This window comes from Ammodytes marinus (assembly GCF_949987685.1).
Source record: "Ammodytes marinus genome assembly, chromosome: 4".
Classification (NCBI taxonomy): Eukaryota; Metazoa; Chordata; class Actinopteri; order Uranoscopiformes; family Ammodytidae; genus Ammodytes; species Ammodytes marinus.
Window position 1 is genome coordinate 21241095 of NC_137233.1, and position 22900 is coordinate 21263994.

A 22900-nucleotide genomic window follows, 5' to 3' on the forward strand; every position below is an offset into this window, starting at 1 on the left:
TTTGTGACTTCAAATTCCATTGGGTGGTTTCATTAACGAACAAGGCATCAACCTTTATATAATGATTACGTTTTGTATGTAAAGTATTAATCTTAGTGTGAAATGTAGTGAAGTTAAAAGTACAATGTGCGTGTGTGCGCGTGGGAAATGTACTGAAGTCGAATGGGAAAGCATTTTTGTTGTAGACTATCCATTGATCTCTTTTATTTTTTTTTTCCTTTTTATCAGATAAGGGGGCAAAGGTGTTCCTTTTTCGCTCTGTCTTTTATAAGGCCATTCTCCTTCAATGTTGGTCCAGTCAGAGCACTCCACACTGTGCTATAAAGGGCCAGGGGCCACAGCTCAATGTGACCAGTGGCTCTTTCACATCACAGGGGACTTGTAGTGGGAGCAATAACTCCACAAGCTGGCACTGCAACGGGGATACTGCCCCGCTCAACAAGCCTCTATGGTGGTGTTAGAAACCAAGAGCATTTTAATAAGTCTGATGAAGGAAGGAGACGGAGTGTGTGTGTGTGTGTGTGTGTGTGTGTGTGTGTGTGTGTGTGTGTGTGTGTGTGTGTGTGTGTGTGTGTGTGAATGCTGAGGCGGCTTACGGGAACCTCAATATATTTTTTTACTGTGTCCAAAGTGAACATTAAAAAGTGTCAAGTACAAAAAGTTGGAGCTGAGAACTTTTTCTTTAAATTTATACTGTATGTTACATAAGGGTAGAGACAGCGATTCAGTAGAATAGCTTGTTGTCAAGATCTCTTTTTTTGTCAAAATCGGTGAATATTTCCTCACGATCCTCTACCTGTCCGTACTGTGTGTGTGCTGAAAAAAAAAATCAGTGTTAAAAGACAGCCTAGGCTTTGTAAAGTGGCTCATTGCTAGTGTAATATACACACATGCTGTTCAATCCAAAAACAATACTACGAAATATCAAGTGTCTCATTGTGTGTTTGTGTGTGTGTGTGTCCTGCATGATGTGGTAAAATATAATCACATACTATCACTTACAAACATGTTTATTTAAAATGTGTTATTTAAAGGCATATTGTAATCCGGAACAATTTTAGTCAAAAACAACTAATATCTCAACTACTGTATTGCCATGGTAAAAACATAAACAAACATGTTCCGAGCACTGCAGATGGCTTAGTATGAATCTTAAATGAACTCTTTAGCTATAATTCAAATAATTTTGTGTTAAAAAGCTAAAGATTCACTACAGTTCAAATCAATCCTAAGAGTGACCAAATGTATTTTATAATGAGTGTTGTCTGCTTATGGAGGCAAACCTTTAGAGAGAATGTTGTGCTTTGCTTTGACACAGTGTGATTGGAGGTGTCCCATTGTTCCTTATAGGACAGCCTGTTGTGTTTATCAGTGCAGTCTTGTCGGACCACGTCTCCTCTGAACGTGATAACTATCTGTGATGATGACAGCCTGTCCTTATCGGAGGCTAGCTTTCTCCCTATGACACCTTCTGTCATACAGCATGTCTGTCTGCCTCCAGTTCTGTTCATTTTACAGTTCAACTCTTCGTCACACTATGAATACTATGTACAGGTCTTACAAAATGCATTTTCAGCATGTATCTACGAATAACCTGTCTCATAAATCAGACTTTTAACAACATATGAACAAATCCTTCTGTAGTAACCTTCAAATAAGGATTACGGAAAGTGTAGTTGAGATGATGTCCGTTAAAGATTGTTGTGTAGGAGAAGCGTACAGACACACACAGACAAGGCACTGTGGAATAAACAACTAAATGTACATTTCTGGCCTTTTACAGTATGATAGAAGGCATGTTATGCAAAGTAGACAGAAATCTCAAAATTTACCAGTGCTTGAAAGAAACAATGTTTTTTGCCTGTAGTGTATTACCTCAATGTTACAGACACTGTACATACAGTTGAGGGCAGAATATGGTTTTGAGGAAACTGTTCCTTAAGGCCTTCCTTCCTCTCCCCCTCAACCCAACAGTAGTCCTCTGTTCATCTCTCTCTCCTCCTCTGACTGGTTGCCATGCAGCGGGCTGTCCATCAGTGGCCTGTTGCTATGGAGAGCGGTGTTATTTTGTATCGCCTGTGCTTAATTCCTGTCCTACTTTATGCGCTCTCTCTCTCGCTCCACATTTTTTCCTTGGTAACCCTCATCCACATCTTATCTTCCTCCTCTCCTCCTCTCATCTGTCACTCCTCCCCTTTAATGTCCTTCACCTCTGTAAACATCCACTAGTCTTCTCTTTGTGATGTCACTAACTTGTGATGTTACCCCCCCCCCTCCCCAACCCCCCAATGAATGAAAGGCAGTTTGAGTCTGTCTGTTGGCCTTAATGGGGCATCAGCTCTGGGTAGATAAACCCCTTTATAAATGGCTGGACACGTCTCAACAGTCCCAACCAAGATGTAGGCATATAGGGAAGGAAGGAAATGAGGCAAAACACTAGGGAAAAAAATCTATTTCAAGTAATTAATGACCAATATTAACTTAAAAGGTGAAATATGTGTGTGTGTGTGTGTGTGTGTGTGTGTGTGTGTGTGGGGGGGGGGGGGGGGTGTAAAATTAATTTGACCTGTTTCTGACCTGCTATTTTCAATGAGACTCGACTTCTCAAAATTCCATTTACCTCCTAGTGGTGCAAAGAATTTTGAAGCAGCAAACCTTTAAGAATATATTATATAAATGTATCTTAATATACATTTAAAGTGGGGCAGCTGGTGATGCTTATACTACTTATTTTACTACTTAGATTTCACTGTGAGACTTGGTTGAATGTATTATTTCCTTGCCGCTGTGTGGAGTAGTTAGAACTGACATTAAATGATCGACCCTTGCTGATACTCTTTATTATCCCGGATAATATATTCACGTCCCGGAGGGCATAACAGTGAAACACTTTGGCATGTGGACGGACGTGTCCGCTTCATGCTATGGTGTGATACTGTATTAACCATACATGTAGCCTTACGCCAGTCTGATGATAAAAAAAAAACTTTATTCCTCATCATAATCTTAAAAAAAAAAAAAAAACGGAAAGGCAACTCGGAATTTTCACATTTTCCATTTATTCCAAGTCCGGAATGCCCGTGATCCTGTTTTTAAGTATGAAACAATTGTTTCTATGTTTTGCTTTTGTCCAAAGCAACACATACTGTAGCAATGGGGGTATCAAATCACATGTTCATGCCCTTACTAGCTCATCATGCATTATTTCCCACTGAAAAAAAGTCATCGTATAGCGGCCATGACAACTCGTCTCTGTGAATTAAAACATTGTGTGACGTGATGTAAAAATGTGCATGCGTCTGCTTGATGATTGTATCTGTTGAGAAGCCGTACATGTTCAAAGCTAGCATGAGTAAAAAACCTCAGCATTTGAAGCTAAGGGTCACTGACAACGCTTCAGTTTTTGACGAGATGGGATTGAGAACGCGTAGTGTATATTGACGATGCATAACTTTAATAGTTTGAAAACGAAGGAGGAGAAAGTGAATCAAGTTAGAAGTAAATTGTTGGATAGTTTTGTTACATGTGTGAGTAGCTGGGTAGAGAGCTAAGTAATAAATATTGTTTTGCTTTTTAAAATGTAATACAACACAAACAATGTTAGGACTTTTTAACATGCTAAACTGTTGATTCTGCTATACAGAAATATACAGGAAAGCCATGGCTGTCATTGAATGATTAAAGGACAGTGCACTAAGAGGGTTTGGAGATGTCAGGTCATTGTGTTATCTGTGTGTGTGTGCGTGTGTGTGTGTGTGTGTGTGTGTGTGTGTGTGTGTGTGTGTGTGTGTGTGTGTGTGTGCATGTGTGTGTGTGCGTGCGTGCTTGTGTGTGTGTATGTGTATGAGGGAGGGGGGACTTAAGACAGCAGTGGAAGACAAATTGACAGAAAACCACAGTTAGTGAAAGACAAGAAAGAAAAAAAAGAGGATAGGGTAAAGAAGACAGTGTATGTCTGGCGGAGGCGAAGGGGTTAGGTTGGGGTCCATGCCTAATTACATTTTCTGTTCTGAGCAGTATTGGGAATCGATAATGTAATTCATAGAAAAGCCATAGAGCTGCCTGCTATTGGCATTCACAGACATGAGCCGCGCGCTTCCATTCTGAAGGATTAAAACACGCAAACGGGAGGGGGGTTCAGTCGGTCTGATGTCACACACACACACACTCACTCACGCACCCAGGCACGCTCGCACACACACACACACACACACACACACACACACACACACACACACACGCACGCACGCACACACACACACACACACACGGTTGGTTGGTTGAAATGACACACTTAGCAGTTACCCAACCGGATGGATGAAGGTATCAGTTTTTGAATTAGAATAACAATCCAAACCTATTTTTGTAGAATTTGGGTAAACCTAATCCATAATCTCTATTTCCAGTTCAACAATCAGACAGCTAAAACAAACCGACTGTTCTTTGAATCCATGTTACATAATGTTCCTTTAATGCACTAGTCTGCATAAGTAGTGGAAAGTAACTAAGTACATTTCCAGTAAATATAACAGTATTGTACTTTTACGGTCATTTAATTTCCAGGCTCCTCCCTAAAACAAACCCTACATGTCGATGAGTTTAGCCACTGTTGTCAGCAGCGAAAAAAGGCTTACAGTATGTGCACTGCAAAAATACATCTATTCATGTATATCTTTTTTGGAGTGTGAGTCTTCTCTAAGACATAAATGTAAAGTTAAAGGTGACCTTCATCCGGTCCAATGGAAACTGCAGTCATTTCATTTTAAACATTGTAGCATTATATGTATTTATTTGCCCTGTGACAGATCTTTAAAAGGCCAAATGACAGAACCACAGTGGAGCCATTAGGAAGAAATGTTCTCTCGCCCACTTCGAAAAGAAACCAAGCAGAAATGTGCTGTTCTCTTGCTGAGTATATGTTGTTCATTTATAGCTGGCCCGAGGAGCAGCACACACTGAGAGACATGCATCATATAACACAAGGATAGGAATATGAGAAGACAACATTGTCAAATTTGACCAAATGGAGTTAATGTTCCAATGGTTAACGACTGTTCACCAGAATATAGCTACTCAGAGAACTGTCTTGATTCAACATTGGGGGTACCTCCAAGAGCATGCAGACACAAAGCTCCATTAAAGTCCGATTTTCTGAAGTGTTTAATTAGATTGTTTAGTCAATGAATAGATGGATTCACCATATACAGTACAGTGTATAGACAGTATATATGTATATGGACTCTACATAACAAAACCTACAGCAGGCTCTCGACAACCAAGCGAAAGCTGACATTTCTCTGTTTGTTTCCTTCTGATTTTTTTTGTCTATACTCTCCATTATCTCCATGCATATTTTCTTATGCGGCTAAATCCTTTTTGCCTCGCTTGTCAGTTTTTGTGGATGAGCTGCGGCTGAGGGACTGCCATTGTCCTTAAAGGAATAGTTCAACTTTTAAAATGTTTAGCCTTTATCCTCACTCTTACCGGCTCAACAAAAGTAAACAGAAACCGTACCTGTAACTGCGTGCATTTTTGATACAGAAATGGGCAACAGTTGCTCATCCAGGTTAGCTTGCTCAAAATACTGGTAGTCAAAGGGAGCAGGTCAAAAGATACACTTTACAACATCACTAAACGCTCCTGTGTGCTTGTTGGTACTTGTTTATTTTTCATGTTATGCTGCACTATATTTTTACAACTTGCACTACTTTTGTGTGTATTTGTGGCTAAGTAGTTCACTTGTGTGTTTCTCTTATACATGTTCTTCTTCTATATTGCATTGTTGAGAAAAATAGGTTGGAATGATTGCGCATATTAAACCATTGTGAATCTTGAATCTAAACCCTTTGTCCCTATGCTCTGCTCCTCTCTCCAGCGCTGACAGGAAGCCAAGCCCAGTCCCAAAGCCCTCTGCAAGGCCTTCACATCAGCGCCACCTCCGGAGAGACACGACACCGGAGAGCTGCCTCCACAGAGGAGAGCTACTGGGCGTACTCAGGTGTGTGTCTGTGTGTGTGTGTGTGTGTGTGTGTGTGTGTATGTACAGTACATCTCTCTCTCTCTCTCTCTCTCTCTCTCTCTCTCTCTCTGGGAAACCATCCTTCCCAGTATGGGGGAATGGCATTGTTGTAACCAAGTCATATTTGCTTTAGTAGCAAGTAAGAGTCAGGCCAATTTTTCTTTGGCAAGTCAAGTCGAGTCCTGTCCCAAGTACAAGTCAATTTTTGCGACACTAAAGATGGCATGTAATGATATTATTGGCCAATTGATATCATCATTGTGAAGTTAAAAAGCAGGCTAACTTTAGTTGTGAGTGAAAAGATTGTATATGGCTAATGCTTTAGCTCACTTCAACCCTCAGGTATAGACACTCACTGGTCTGGTCTGACCCATAGACCGTATTGAGTATCAATGAGTCCGACTAATGAGGCTTCTCTTTGAAATAGATAACATCAGGTAGCGGGGGTCTTTGATGTTGCGTGTTGCCATGACGATGAGTTTGACTGACAGCCAGTCATCCAGTCATTACAATCGCATACCGGGAGCTTTTTGAGTCGTCCAATAATGACTCACAGTTTGTATAGCTGCATAGTTGATAGTCACACAGACAGGAGCCTGACAACACTGAATGATATCATATTGTTATATTCAACAGCTAACATTCAAACATATGAACACAAGCAAGTCATCTGAGTCAACATGCCTCAATTCAAGTCATGCGTCATGGAAACAGTGACACACATCCAAGTCTCAAGTCCATATCTCTGGGAAAATTGTACCTGAGGATTTAGAGACATTCCTTTTATCTTCCAAAAACTGGGACAACATTTTCTTTTCAGCCTTTGTCTGAAACGCTCCATCTTAGAGCCTGTCTCTTTAAGCCCCGCCTTCCAAAAAAAGCCAAGTCTGCTCTCATTGGCCCTGATTCTAACTGCCAGTTTGAATCTCACTGCTAGTTAGATCCGGGGATACAGTATATGAGGCGAATCAAAGTATCACAGGTGGATGTAGGGCTAAGTTAGGTTAGGTATGAGGGGACGTGGCTTCTCCCCTTATGACGTCATATGGGGAGAAAAGGAAGGAGGGTTGTTTTTTCTCTTTTGGAGTCTCTAGACACACCAACTTAATGTTTAGAAATCGTGAAAAAATCCATTATAGGTGACCTTTAATGGCTTTTGTGCCGATAGCTTCACAAGTAAGACCAAGTCGTGTGATTTAGAGCATGCCATGTGTGAGTGTGTGTGTGTGTGTTTTAGAGTGAAAGTAGTAATGTGCCTGTGTCACAGTGAAATATGTTTGCCTTTCCTCTTTCTGTCGTTCTCCTCCTCCTCTCTGCCTCTCTGGCCCGGAGGACTCTCCAGGCCTTTTTCATTTCATTTTTACTAGTGCTTCAAATGGAGGAGAAAAAAAACAGCCACTTCTTCTGTCCCTTTAGAGCCTGTAGTTTTTCAGAGGGGGCAGCATTAATCTTTCACAATGCAAGCGAAACCAGCCCCGGGCCGCGAATGATCTTTTAGTTTATTTATTTAAATATTTCCGCTTGCTCGTCTAACCCTAATTGGAGGGTAAAAAAAACTTGTGGGTAAAAAAACCGGTGACAGTTTCACTTAGTGTTGCTGTGGCGGATACTCAGATGTAGCTCTGCTCTCTTGCACCCCCCCCCCCCCCACACACACACCCCCCACACACACATACACACACACATGTTTGATCTAGGCTCTTACATAAGATGATGATGTAATGGCGGGCAGGATCCAGGCAAGACAGGTAAACAATACAGAAGCTCCGGGATATTTGCTTTGTATGTCACTGCCACAAGGAGAAGTTAAGGGACATGCTTTTCTGATTCCCAAATTGGTCTTGTCGACAAGTATTACGCAAGGTTTTTATAACATTATCCACAATGACTGAGGTGAGATCAGGCTTGTGCTAATAAGTCATTTTGGAGAATGTAATAAAAAACATACACGTTAAACAAGTGTACAACAGAATCATCAGTACGACCTAAACTTAGCAAACCAACAGTTGGTATACGGAGGTGAGAGGAGTCGAACAATAGGTTTTGTTGGCATCAGGGTTTGGAATAGTGTGGTTTCTTTAGCTCTTAACAGGAAAGCAAATTCTAATTCTAATTCTAACTCTCTGACAATTATTTAAAGGTCCTACGAGGAACTTTGAAATATTTCTGAAACAGTCTCATTTTCCCTTCGATGATCATAAATGACATGTAACAGCAAAGGAGACCATCAATGCAAAGAATTCTATTTTTATATAGTTTTCTCTTTATGCCGTTGTCATGGGTCCCTCACATAGATAGTATATAAAATGGATGTAGCATCTGGGATGACCTCGGTTATTTCAACTGCATCCAATCGTCCTGGCCTATTTTGTCAGATTTTTAATCTGCTTTATTTCCTTTTGCCGAAAAAGGGCATTGATGTGACGCTTGGGGGAGGGAGATACACCCATCTAGCTGACGCCAGCGGATGGCTAGCTGTCACTCAAGAGACAACGCCCCTAATTATTCGTCCATTTTAACCTCAAATAGAATAAAAACCAGCCTGGTCCAAAAGAATTCACCCCAGTCAGTGTTGTCATGGAGATATGACCTAAATATACGGACTACAATGTTTTTTTGGACAAGGCCTTAAAAAGGTTTAATAATGCTGTGAAAACGGCCTATTTAACATGGGAATTAATGAGAAATTGCTCTGTTTTGGTACCTGCCCTTAATGGCCACTCGGTGAACTGAAATTTTGGTCACTTCCGCATTGGATGCTGGTAGAACTCGCTGTGATTGGGGCTTGGTCCCTCACCCTCGAACTATAGCTGGCATAGTAAAAACACCACCACTTTTGTCCAAAGGGGGTGCAAGAATGAACACAAACTGAAACTTCCTCAGAGCACCTTTAAGGAAACTAATATTTGACAATGTAAGATGATAAAAACTATTAAAAATACTTGAATAAAATGGCAGCATCTGATATGGAAAGTTACAAAATCCTTAACAGCTACATACAGATTATTTAGCATTTAGCTTCAAATCATTGCGGGCATCATGCTAGAAGCTCTGCACGTGGCTAAGTGTGAGCAAATCTGGACAGTCAGTATTTAACTAATTATTCAAATTCATGTTATAGTATATGCAGTTCTCTTATATATAATGTACACACTAATGAAGATTTATTGATTCAATATCTTTAATTATATTAACTGGAAGTCATTTTGTGGGCTGAGTCTCTTAGTTTAACTGCTCACATTAACCTCCTTTAAGCTCCATTTACCAAGCTTTTTACTTAAGATATTCAATATAAACCATATAATGTAGCATACAAGCCTTACCGTGATATATGTTCCCCATTCCACATAATTACAAGTGCTTTTGCCGTATAGTTTTTAAAGAGTCCGTCTTTTGCAACGGGCTGACTGTGTGTGACTCTCAGAGATCAAATTGATTGGCCCTCTTCCTCAGTGGCCACTGTTGGAACAATTGAAATACAGATTGCCTGTTTTAAGGACTATAGATATATTTTTTTCATTTTACAACACGACACAGATGTTGGTATTACATATCCGCTGTCCTTTCTCTTTATAACAGTGACACACACACACACACACACACAGACACACACACACACAGACACACACACGTACTTCAAATTGATTTTCAGACCTGCACAATGTTTGTGCTTAGGCCTTCAAGTGGGCAAATGGAGATGGGAATGTATATGTTTTACAACCATGTTACTTATAATGGGGAGGGGGGAAAATCTCTATTAGTCCTACAGGAAAGTGGTGTTTTTCGCAACTGCAAAGTGAAATACCCATTTGTAACGGAATAAATAATGAGGAACTTCCTCAAAATGCTCACTCAGAAACTCAAAATAATGAGTTTGTATTTAAAAAATTATCTATCTGTCTGTCCGTCCGTCCGTCCGTCCGTCCGTCCGTCTATCTATCTATCTATCTATCTATCTATCTATCTATCTATCTATCTATCTATCTATCTATCTATCTATCTATCTATCTATCTATCTATCTATCTATCTATCTATCTATCTATCTATCTATCTATCTATCTATCTATCTATCTATCTATCTATCTATCCTATTCATCCGTAGCTCTACCATAAGCAGGGATGTACTGGGACTCAAATTCGGCTCAGGACTTTGGGATGGAGAGGCCTTTTATGAGAGTGCCTTAGGAGCCAATGTAAAACAATGTTTTAAAGGACTTTTAATATTACTATTAATGAGACTACATAACAAAAATACAGCATTTGTGGTATAAAGACAAACTGATGTTGCTAAAGACAGGATGTTTTTGCACACATGCCTCTTCAGTTTGTACTGCAGTCGCTGCAGTCAATTAAAAAAACCTTACTAAGCAGCATATGAGCTGGAACACTAAATGCCAATTTACTGCTAACTACTTCCAACTACTGTACCAAAATACACGAACAGTCGATCAACTCACTTATATTAAATGTTTTTCAATTCATTATAAATACGTATATTGTCAGATTGAGCGCTCACAGCGGGAACATCATCATTATGAGGCTCAGAGTGTAAGAATGTATGAAAAAAACAATGCAAATCATACAAAGAGTGAAAGGAAAAGGGATGATTAGACTTGTCCCTTATACAACAGTGATCAGAGTGGTAATATGTTGCCATAGGAACAATATCCACATGCAGTGCTTTTTTTTGTCTATCATAAGCAGACCTATGTCACACATGTTGCATACATGTTGGCCAATGAATCAAATGGTAACTCGTTTTGTGCTGTAGGCTGCAGCCACCTGGCCCACATTGGGCAAATGTAACGTTTAAAATAATTCATCACTGACAGTGTGCTTACTCTGTATAGTGCAGATAGGCCATACTGTTGTTAAAGGCAGACTAGGACTGTTGCCTGTGTTTTTGAGTCAAGTTATATATGGTCCTGATGTCTGAAATACTCACTAGAGCACACAATTTGGACCAATATGCTGCAGAAAAAATAAACTAAGCGAAAGTTCAATCACGAAGACTGGCTATTTGCATTGCACTATTTATTACAGATTCCTATCTCTCTCTCTCAAACTCATTCTCTCTCTCACTATACCCATGCCTTCTGCTATCTAAAAAAGATTTAGGTTGTCCCAATGCTTGTGGTCAGATTTAGTATGCTTAAAAATACCTAGATGCCATCCGGCAGAGATGTTTAGTGTTGAAATCAGCATGCTATTTGGGGCGATTCTGACCCACAATCCAGTGCGCAGCGCAAGTGATGGAAGTCAATCCACTGATCAATCAAACCATTTTACTGAGTTACCCAGCTATGTAATGTAGTAAAAGAGTCCTGCTGCATTTTGCTGATGAACTTCAACAGATTTGGGAGGACACTGAGGATCAAGAGAGCTGCTCTAAATCACCCTTGTTACCTCTATTCTCTGCTGCTGTCATCACATACCTAAATACCCAGGGCTGTGTAAGCGTACCCACACACACAGCCCTACCACGTTTGTGTGCGTGTGCATGTTGATTAAATGAATAGCAGCAACCCATTGAGCTGTCCGTGCAAGGTGTGTGGGTTGATGCATTATACGAGTACACTCTCTGTGATTGCGTCAGTGGCTTGCGTGTCTAATGCGGGATCAAACTGACCCCGCTCTCAGGGAAAAAATCCATATCGATTTGATGCCCCTCACAGCTCATCATAATATTTCCACGCCTTTCAAGTAGTCCTTGAGGATAGCCTTGGCCTCCCACTGAGGACTTGGAGGATAATATCCATCAAGTGTGTCTATCTAAGTCAGCCAGCGTCTGCAGTCACAAAGCCCCCTAAAATAGGTCTGTCATTCAGCTGGGGCCAGGTTCATTTCAACAACACTGCAACAACCTCCATTCCAATAATTGGGTTTATAAAGAGGCACACAGCTTTCTGGCCTTTCGCATATCCTCTCTCAAGTTTTCCACTTCAGAGGGGGTCCTATAGCGCAGGGTCAGCCATAGCAAAGCGCCCCTGGAGCAGTTGTGGGGTTAAGTGTCTTGCTCAAGGACTCAATGGTAGAGATGGTGGGCACCGTACATGTAATAGCAGCCACGACTAGTTTTACTACTAACACCCTCCTGTCCGGTGCCGGGGATTGAACCAGCGACCTCGTGGTTACTGGGAGGACACTATTTCCTCTAGTAGTAGTAGTAGATAACTTTATTCTCCCCGTGGTGCAGTAAGCCATCCTACCACAACATTGATACCCAACTGGCATAACCCTGGAACCATCTGGGTATGAGTCTCTTTTCAGACCTATGTAGAATCATTTATTGTATTGTAATTAAATTGCATTTGGTATGCACTCAGTCAGCAGTTGAACAGATCCCCTTTAATTTGTGAGTTCATTATGACGGTGTTTTTTGCCTATATAGTCTACCCATGAATTGCTTGTGAATATTTCATACTGTAATTTTATATTCCACACAAACCTAAATGTGCTACCATACAATCCTTACTCTATGTCCCCAAAACCAAGGCTGAGAAACTGAGTTAACTTGCATGTTAATTTCCAGTCGAATAACGACAACAAAGGAAGTACACTATCTGATTGTGTTAGCTGTTGGTATGCAAGAACATAATTATGAATCTGATTTCTCATTGGGATGTTTAGTGAAAGCAAAATACTGTAGCTCTAAGTATTGTAGAATAGACACTTTTATAAATGATGTGCCCAATGAAACATGGAGACTGACAGCGCTGCACTGTGTTGGAGAAAGAACACTGAGCACCAATGTGGAACCCAGTGGAGTTAAAAAGTTTGCGAGTCAAAGCGAAGTTTTTACTGTTCGTGCTCCCTTCTATTCCTCTTCATTTAATTTATTTGTTTCATGGAGGCTTTTGCATCCTAACAGTTGGGAGACGTGTACTTGGGCACGGTACAGAAGCTAATGAGACACCTCAATACGTCAATTTATATGAGACTGTTCCCCGACTCAATATGTCCACGCGCAAAACGGACATTTGAAAAGAAAATGTCCTGAAGGGTTTGTGTTGATATGATGTGGAAGTGGAATATTTGCTGCAAATTTGGCCGGATGAAAATATTCAAAAACAATCGGATACAAGTACGTTCCAAATCCCTAACAAGCACATTTTAAGACGAGGTGACGTGTGGCAAGAAGCAATGGTGCCTAGGTCCGCTTCTTAGGGAGCAGTGTGAGTACATGCCAGCAGGGGGAGTGGGGAAGGGGGAGCAATCACACTCAAGCACGGTACATGGGAAACTGGGCCTTGTGTGAGTGTGCCATTAAACCCCTGCCAATGGTCTTCAAACGGCCAAAGACAGCTCACGTCCCTCTATTGGCTCCCTGTGTGGCATGCTTGCATTATGTTCAAGTCAGTTTGGATTGTTGAATCATTTTATCCTCCAAGCTTTCTCCTTGATCTACTGTGCCTCGTACCTCATTTGTTACATGTCTGTCCTCTAAATTAATCCACATGAATGATAACCTTGTGGGGTTTCTGGGCCCCTTAGTGAATTTGTATTGTATAAAAAATCAAATGTTGAATTATTTTTCTCCTCCCCTTCTAAAGGGTGAGATTAATGGGACAGTTACTGCTGGAGCCTTTGTACAAGCCCAGCCCACTTTACTACAATGTAGTTTTTCCCAAAATACAAAGACATGTGTACCTATCAACTTTTAATTGTTTGGAGTCTCCCTCCTAATAACCAAGACCACACAGAAGTAGGAAAAATGTACTGTAGAATGTTTTCCAGTTATCAGAGGCCTGTTTGGCCTAGTTTGGAGTCTAGCAAAATACTGAAACTCTTTATTTATAAGAGCAAGAAATGGATAAGGTAACAGAACAGAAGATAATTCATTGCTCGGAGCTGGGGGCCTTCAAGGACAATGGTGACTGTACCGGGCCGGCACATAAAATCATAACAGTCTCTTTTACTCAGAGGCACAAACGGGGGAAAATGCTGCTGTAGCTATTGGAGACAAGGGAATCAATGTATAAAAAAATATATAGATGGACAAAATATTGTAAAAAGCTGTTATTTTATCGGTGCTTCGTGGAAGGTCATTAGCTGCCACCATAAAAGGCTTTTAAGAGTTTTTCGTGAGATGAATGCTAGGAATGTATTGAAAGTTAAGCTCACTTCTTCTTCTCACACACATAAAACTGCCACCTCTTCAGCCCATAGCACAGGGATTGTTTCAGTGTGTAGGGACATCAATGGAGACAGTAATGTCCCATAATGTTCTCTACAGTGTATTGGCCCTGCCGGACCCTCCGGGCATTCTCCAGGACGATGTAGTAGTATTCAGTATTCTGCCTGCCGTTGTTTTTTCTTTGGAACACCAGCGAGACTGAGGAAATAAAGAGCAGGAATGTGATTCAGCTTGAAGGAAAAGGAAGGATGGAGAGATGGAGGATAAAAGATAGTAGGCAAGGTGGACCATTAATGTGTGTGGTATGGTTGACCGGAGTGGATAGTGTGATCAGATGAGTGACTAAGGGCGCACTCTCTAAAGATTCAAGGCCTAGGCACCATTGCTTCTTGCCATATGCACCATGTACACTGGTTTAGTCTCTCTATTTCTCCATGTTTTCTGTGTGTGTGCTAATACATTCTCAGGCAGCCTGCCACTTTCAAGCATTAGGTGAGAACACAGGCGAGGAATGCTGACAAGGGGTTGAACACCAATGAGACAATGTTAAAGTAAGAATTGATGGGATGGAAGCATGAGGATGAAAAGTGACTTTTTTGTATAGCTGGTGAGGTGTTTAATTTTTACATGTTTTTTTTTTGGGGGGGGGGTCGAGCTTCATTTGAATTGTGTCACAGAAATAGCTTTAATTGTCAAAAGTTTTCTTAATCAGACGTCAGAAGTATTCCGAAAAATTGATAGCAATAGAAAAACAGAAGCATATTCAGAATGCTGTGGCAAGGTTTGGAACTCTTAGTGCATTGCTTGCTACACTACATTACATAACTCAACACGGGCTGTTTACTGATTTTCTGTGTCCCTGTTTATAAATGGTTAAATGGCTAAAGCCCTTGTTATATTGAAGGTTATGATTGATTTGATGCTAAACCCTGAGCCCACTTCTTCTCCATTCCAAATGTTCCTTATATAAAAGCACTTGCAATCACAATCACATAGTTTGCTGCTATAGTGTGTAGCCTACAAGGACAGCCTCCATGCATCTGACTTTGAGCGGTTTAAGGCTTCACATTATGAAGATTCAAGATGTTTTATTTGTCAAATGCACAACAATTACAGCGGCCATGACATTCTTAAGTCCCAGGCTTTCTTCAACAATGCAATATAGAAAAAGAAAAATGGAAACACACAAGTGGAGACCGCCACACCGGAGACATAAATAAACACAAAAGGAGTGCAAGGACACGGTGCAAATTCAAGTTTAAGTGAAGAGATAAGATGTATCATATAAATATAAATGTAAATACAAATAAGATAGTAATACAATAACATGATTGTAATGGAATAGAATAATGTAAAATCAAAAAATACGTAAAAGTTATCACTGCATGTCATGTAGAGCCTTTATGTATTAGATATGGCCGACAACACACTCATTAAGCGAGTTCTTCACAATAACATTTCCAAACAAGCAAACATTCATAGAAAAAACAATACTATTCAGAGATTGACATTAACGTTTTGGTTCTATAGTACATAGAGCAGTTTCCTTAGAAATACACCACAGTATACATGTAAGCCACTGTGTTGTTTAGTCATGTATGTAACCATTGTATTCTCCTCCTCCATTAATAACACTATAGGGGGGGATGTGCATCAATTAGGGCGGACATCATGCAAATGAAACATGTGATTGGTAGAGATGTTTAGATACATTATCTGTGTTCTGCAATGTCCTTTTCTATTGGCTTTATGTGTGTGTGTGTGTGCGGGTGTGTGTGTGTGTGTGTGTGTGTGTGTGTGTGTGTGGTTTAATAAGTATGCTGTTACGGCCCTCCCTCCCAGGGAATGACCCCTGCTGACAGCACTCTCCACTGCAATGGGGCCCCGGCGCACATCTGCCACTGTTGCCCTGCCACATAATTGTTCAATTTACTGTGCAGCCAATATCCCTGTGCTGTAATTGAATATGACTTTGTCCTGTTTGAGTAATCTCTTCGTTTCATGCCATGACCTCTTAGTGGAGTAGAGTGTGTGTGTGTGTGTGTGTGTGTGTGTGTGTGTGTGTGTGTGTGTGTGTGTGTGTGTGTGTGTGTGTGTGTGTGTGTGTGTGTGTGTGTGTGTGTGTGTGTGTGTGTGTGTGAGTGAGAGGTGAGTAAAAAGGCGTCTTGTGCAGATAAAGCATGTAGGTCACATTGAGCTTCTGGCAATGAGATTTGTTTTGCTGTTGGAGAATCACCACATGGCTACACAACCATGAGAGAGAGAGAGGTGGATCTCATTTAAAAACGCACCTTTTATTGCATCACAAGAGGCACACATCCAAAGAACACAGGCTTCTTCAAATCACCCTTAAGATATACAATATTTTCTATGTCGGGGTTGATCAGTTGTAATGGCGCGTTTCCACCGAGCAGCATAGTTCGGTTCAGCACGGTTTGGAAGCTCAAGGTAACTTTAGGTTTGCATTTCCACTGCTGACAGTACACTTACTTGGAAGGCTGGAATTATTCCAGATACTGTCGACCAATCAACGGACTGCAGTGTGTAGCTCCACCTTTTTGGGACGGCTTGGTACCCAAACGAAAGGGAGACATATATAGGTGCTGCCTGGTTTGCTTATGTTGGTACCATTCCCAACTTTTAACAGTTAAAACGCATAAATATGCATGCTGAGCTGAACCGAACCTCAACACTTACTGGAAGCGAGGCTTTATAGGCCACTGTTGCTGGTAACTGGTCCCAGTTTGTTTTATTTTCATGGACTATAGCTCAGCCTATGAATTCATCGTGTCATTTCAGGATTTTTATAAAGAAGGGTTAATGTTTCACATTCTAAAATGGAAAATTATTATTTAGCTATTGCTGCAAAATGAAAACATATAATCAAAGGTGGGGTTTGTTCATTTGAAAGATTGTAGTTTTAAGAGAATAAAAGGTGAAAAAAGGATGAAAAATACAATAAAATTAGAAAGACAAACACAGCAACAAAACAGCCAACCTTTCCCGCTCAGCTCAAGTTATGATTTTTAAAGATGACTTTGTCCTGTCTAAGGGACCACTATGTCTATTTTCATTACATCTCCCTTAAAATGGCATTGAAATCATTTTAACATCAAATACTAAGTTGATGTGTATTTGTATTATCCAAGCAATAGTCGTCCCTTATTTTCATTTCTTGCTCTCCACCAACTTCTCCTGTCCTTCCACATAACGATGACTTTGTAATAGACTTTAGTTTCACCTTTTCGTTCAGCTTTCTTTAAAATAGAATTTCCTCCTCTTTTCCCCTCGTCCCCTCATACTACACGGTCCTGGCCCGGCGCTCTAACCTTAATTCTGCTGTTTCCAAGGAGACACACTGACCTTTGATGGTGACTGGGACAGACAGACTTTGGAGGGCAGAGGGAATTGGATTTCTTCTTTCTTGATTGCTCCCTTTACCGTGTCCTGCATTCAACCCCTTTTTTTTCTCTATAGCTTATCCAAACCACACCCCCCGCCACACACACACACACACACACACGCACGCACGCACGCACGCAGGCAGGCTCACTCACTCACTCACTCACTCACTCACTCACTCACTCACTCACTCACTCACTCACTCACTCACTCACTCACTCACTCACTCACTCACTCACTCACTCACTCACTATAAGATGTGCTGCATAAGACGCACTGTAATGCCCTTGACTATATATTCCATTATATAAATATTGTCTATTGGGAAAATGAATTAATTTGCATCCTTTGCCATTTTATATAAACAACGTCAGAAATAATGTTATTTTGTGTAAGCTGGTGTTAGTGTTGACGTTGTATTCAGTCAGTGGTAAACATATCAGACATTTGGACCAATCGGAAGCCACCGTGTGTGTGATGTGTATGATGACAATACAAAGGTCAGCCCTAGCTGGAGAAAAGACTCCATTTGAACATGTGATGTGATTTGGTGGGAGAATGTTTTTTTTTCCTGCTAATTTGGTCCTCCTCACAGCTAAAGGTCCTATAGCATTTTAGCATCAATAAATCATTAGCACATGAATGTCCACACATTAGTGTAATGAGTGGGAACAAATGAGACCATTGATGTGGGGACTGGCTGTCATTTGGGCAACAAACAAAAAAATCACTGAAGAATTGGATCGTTCGTATTTTGGCAGGTTCACTGTCAAAATATGAATGATCCATCCAAAATAAATAAAATTAATAAATGAATGAAAAACGATTGTTCTTTTAAAAGACCAATGTGTATTCAGTGTCTTACGTATTTTCAAGGAGATAAATGAATGCAAAATGTATTCCCACACATTTGATAACTTCAAATCGTACATGGTTCTCTGATGTTTACGTGAGAAGTTATTGGGCATTAAAGGAGATGTAAATGATATGGTCCTTTTAGCTAACTTCCTGTCAGTGACTGCAGTTAGCAGTCCCCTCCCTCGTCCCTACGTCACCACCACATGAACGCGCAGCCGTCTTCGTCAGATAGTGCCATGATGTAGAGCAGCGAGTCATCGTTCACGGGCACAGAGACCCAACTCTTCATAGGGCTCTGTCTCCTGATTGGATGAAAATAAAATGATCTGGCAATTAATGCAAAGCTGAATGACTGGGAGACCTGGGTTATGAACAGTGCATACTGTTTTAGTGATTACTGTATGAATATAGAGTGATTTAATATGTATGTCAACAAATAAAATACTTCTCCTTTACATAGAGGTATGTAGACTCACACACTCATTTTTTTTTACAGCCCAAAACAGCTGCTGTAGAGAAAGGTTGGATTAAGAGAAGTGATTTAGCCTGGGCTGTATTTTGGGTTCAGCAGGGATCAGTTAACCCTCCGTTAACTGGCCATTCATTCTCAACTGGTAACCTTGATACATGGCACTGGGTTAAGGTTAGAGTTGAGTGAACCAGCAGCCTGCCTGGTGTGTGCTGTGGAGAGGGAGAGCCATGGTGTTTAACCTGACTGACCCTGGTTCTGCTCCATTGATACTGGATTATGTTGTATGCTGGTAGGGTTGTTTCATTCTGTTTCCCACCTGTGCTGACCTCTACTGCTGACCCCCTCATACCTCCCTGTGGCTGGGGAAGATGGACGCAATGGAGCCAGTTGGATGGTTAGATAGATAGATAGATAGATAGATAGATAGATAGATAGATAGATAGATAGATAGATAGATAGATAGATAGATATAAGCTAGATAGATTTCTGCAATTGCACAGCAATATTGTAGCGCACAGATAATTCAAAATACATAATAAATGGCTGAGAAAGTAAAACAAATAAATGAAATACTTTCTTGAAAATATGTTTATGTATTTTCACAAAGGAAATGTTTTCTTTAAAAATTGTATCTCATTCAGTGTATTTTACATAGGGAGTTTTGTTGAGTTGTGTTGCACCATTGCAGATTCATTTAAGTGCAGTTAGGTGCAGTGTGGTATATCTGAATATTAAAGCGGCTACGAGTAACATTTAAATATCTTAACAGATATATATAACAGCCTCATGTTTCCTTTGATAATCATAAATTACCTTTAACAGCAAACGAGACCATCAGTGCAAAGAAAGACGTTTATATATAGTTTTTATTACTGCTTTTGGTCTGGTCGCACACCCAGTCTGATTTTCGGTTTGCGCGTACATGCTCTATGGTCACATATCCGTATTGGTCGCAGATTTCAGTGTGCCGCAGCAACGCGATTTGAGAAGCCTATCCCTCCAGGTGAGGGAAGGGGAGCGGGAGTCTTGTTTGAGACAGTTATTTGTTGTCATAATGACTGATATCGGGGCTGAACCATCAAAGAAAAAAAAGAAAATGCAACGAAGAAAAGCTAAAAGGGAGCGTGATATAGGCTATGGACGGGACGAGGGCGTTGCCAAGCAACGTGTATACAATTTCACGGGAGTGAACTAGACTGCAGTGTTTAGTCCTAAATGAATGAGCGGTTGGTACTAACACAAAGTGTGCTTTGCTTCACCATCATCAGATGACCATTATTCATCTGAAATAGTCATTATTTACAACAACATAAACACATTACCTCATCATGATCCATACTAACTGCTGTCTCTCGCTTTCTGTGAGGACACGTAATCTTTCAGCTCCGTGAAAGAGAGTAGTTAGGTGACACTGCTGCATCAACTCATTGCAATCAGGTGTGTGTAGCACTTACTGGCATTAGTTGATGCAGTGTCACTAACCACTCTCACAGAGCCGAAAAGAGTCCGTGCCCTCATACTTTCAACACACGGACATGCACTATATTGCGCGGCGCCCTTCTCAGTTGACACTCGCACGCTTGGCACGAGCTAGAAACAGCTTTGCGACAGCGGGCGTCGTAAAAATACTACCGCTTTTGTCCAAATGGGCCGCCAACGGACCATGTTACTCGTAGTGGCTTTAAGTGAAATAGTGATGAGATTCAGATTGCAACGCTGCCTTGCCAACCCCTCCCTTTCGGATAATTTAAGAAGCTACGATGGCCTTCATGGACAAAAAGCTAGTTACTAAAGATGCCATCATCCACCACTGCCTCTTTACACAATATCAAGTGATAAGGTGAAGATGTATTTAGTTGTTTATGCTATACAGTACTTATTTTTCGTCAACCAACGTGTGCATTCTTTTGTACAACACCAAAGGCGACTCAGTTTGTCCGCTCTATGCTACTGTAGAAACATGGCGGCCTCAGTGCCCCTCTCCTGATTGCTTTGGGGCCCAAGTCAATTGCCTACCATTTGCCTAATGATAATACCGCCTCTGTCCTCTCTCTGCACCTCCATGCTGTATGCCTATACAGTGGATAAATCAAGATAAAAAGGCAGGCGTTACTGGAAATGATCATGGTTTACTTAGAGCAAGCACAGTCTACTCCGGGACCATTCTTCATCACTATATGCACTGATAACATCCAGCCACCACCGCACACAGTGATACGCTCTAGGGACTGTGTGTGTGTGTGTGTGTGTGTGTGTGTGTGTGTGTGTTGTGCTTTATCTAATGCGTCCCCCTGCAGCTATGTGTGTGTGCATGTCGGCATGAGAAGAGATCCAGTGCTGCTGTGTATTGGGAATGAGAATAGTACCCACACACACACATACTCACTCTCTCTCTCTCTCTCTCTCTCTCTCTCTCTCTCTCTCTCTCTCTCTCTCTCTCTCTCTCTCTCTCTCTCTCTCTCTCTTTCTCTCCACGTTTGTGAATTAATTTTCTATGAGGTGAGAGTTGGATTTGAACATAATTGGGACTTAGATGTACAACCCCCCTCCTTCTCCTCCATCTCTTTTCATTCCACATCCATACTGCCGCACATCACTCACAAAGTTGTGTGTGTGTGTGTGTGTGTGTGTGTGTGTGTGTGTGTGTGTGTGTGTGTGTGTGTGAAGCTGTGTGTATATATGCTCATTCCTCGTACTTTGACTAATAGTTAGCCAGGCTACGCCCTCGGCCTCCTGTCTCATCCATCCCAGTGTGTGAGTGTGTGCGTGGGTGTGTGTGTGTGCCTGCTCAATAGCAGGGCTGGGGGTAGGTTGCGCTGTCTCATTTATCTGCTGTTGACGTTGAGCGTGATTTCCTCTGCTGGAAGGGGAAGCGATGCCCCTGCTTATTAATTATGCTTGAAATATTAAAAAGACTCCATCAAACATGAATTATTAATTCATTTGGCCCAGATCATACTCCGCTAAAGAAGAAGACTTGTCATACATCATTTGACGAGGCTGTGACAACATTGCGGTGGTGTGAGGCAGGGTGTTATATCCCTGTAAACACAAGGTGTTGTGTGTGTTGTGTGTGTGTGTGTGTGTGTGTGTGTGTGTGTGTGTGTGTGTGTGTGTGTGTGTGTGTGTGTGTGTGTGTGTGTGTGTGTGTGTGTGTGTGTGCGTGCGTGCGTGTTTGACAGTATGTGAGAAATTGCGTTTGTGTGTGTGCCTGTAAGACAGACTGCTTCAGAAGGCCTTTTGATTCACCCTTGGCTGTGTTTGGATTGGTAAATGTTTCATTTTGACCTTGATGATACATCTAAAATACTGTCACCGTACGTGAGTGTCCTTTAAATCATTTCCACAACACATGATCTGAGTGCTGGCGCATTGGTTGGCCCTGCAGGTTAGGTTAAATGGTGACTCTACATTCCCCATAGGTGTAGACATGAGTGTTATCTGATTTCAAGGTAGCAAGGCATAACACATCATTCTCATAGCCCACAGGTTGTCCTGAAAGAATATGTTGATAGTTTTACTCTGCAGTAAGGGTTATACAAGCTTTAATACATGAACGATCCAGGCCAACTGAAAATGGTCCAACATAGCTTGCAGGGTTCAGAGGGTTTTAAAGGAACCATTTCAAGTATCTAACGTTCCATCCTAACACAATTTAGGTTAATATATTGATATAACTTATGTATAACTTTAATCATTTTGGGCTCAGTACAGTGTTAAGCAGCTGGGGAACTGCTAGCTAAGCTTGGTAATAACAGAGAAAAAAAATATACCTCAAAAGATCATTGGCCTTGACCTGGAACACATTGGTGATATTTACCAAGTCAGAGCCACTAGGAAGGCAAAGGCCATTCTGTCAAATCCCCTACATCCTCTACATGCAGAATTTCGACTCCTGCCACTAGGAAGGAGATATACTTACAGGAAGAGGGCCAAGACAAACAGATATCTAAAATCATTTGTTCCCTCAGCTGTTGGCTTCCTAAACAAATTAGGGTAGTAGCTTTGTCT

The 22900-nt window shown here is 41.1% G+C and overlaps 1 protein-coding gene across 1 annotated transcript in view; it reads left to right on the top strand.

Annotated features, from left to right (window-relative positions):
* Positions 1–22900, top strand: part of LOC307249728 (receptor-type tyrosine-protein phosphatase gamma-like) — a gene marked incomplete at its 3' end in the record, with an annotated part of 357685 nt that overhangs the window by 110400 nt on the left and 224385 nt on the right. Inside the window, exon 2 of the mRNA XM_080026579.1 lies at positions 5876–5998. Coding sequence (XP_079882705.1) covers positions 5876–5998 — 123 coding nt within the window. The remainder of the gene's footprint in view (positions 1–5875; positions 5999–22900) is intronic.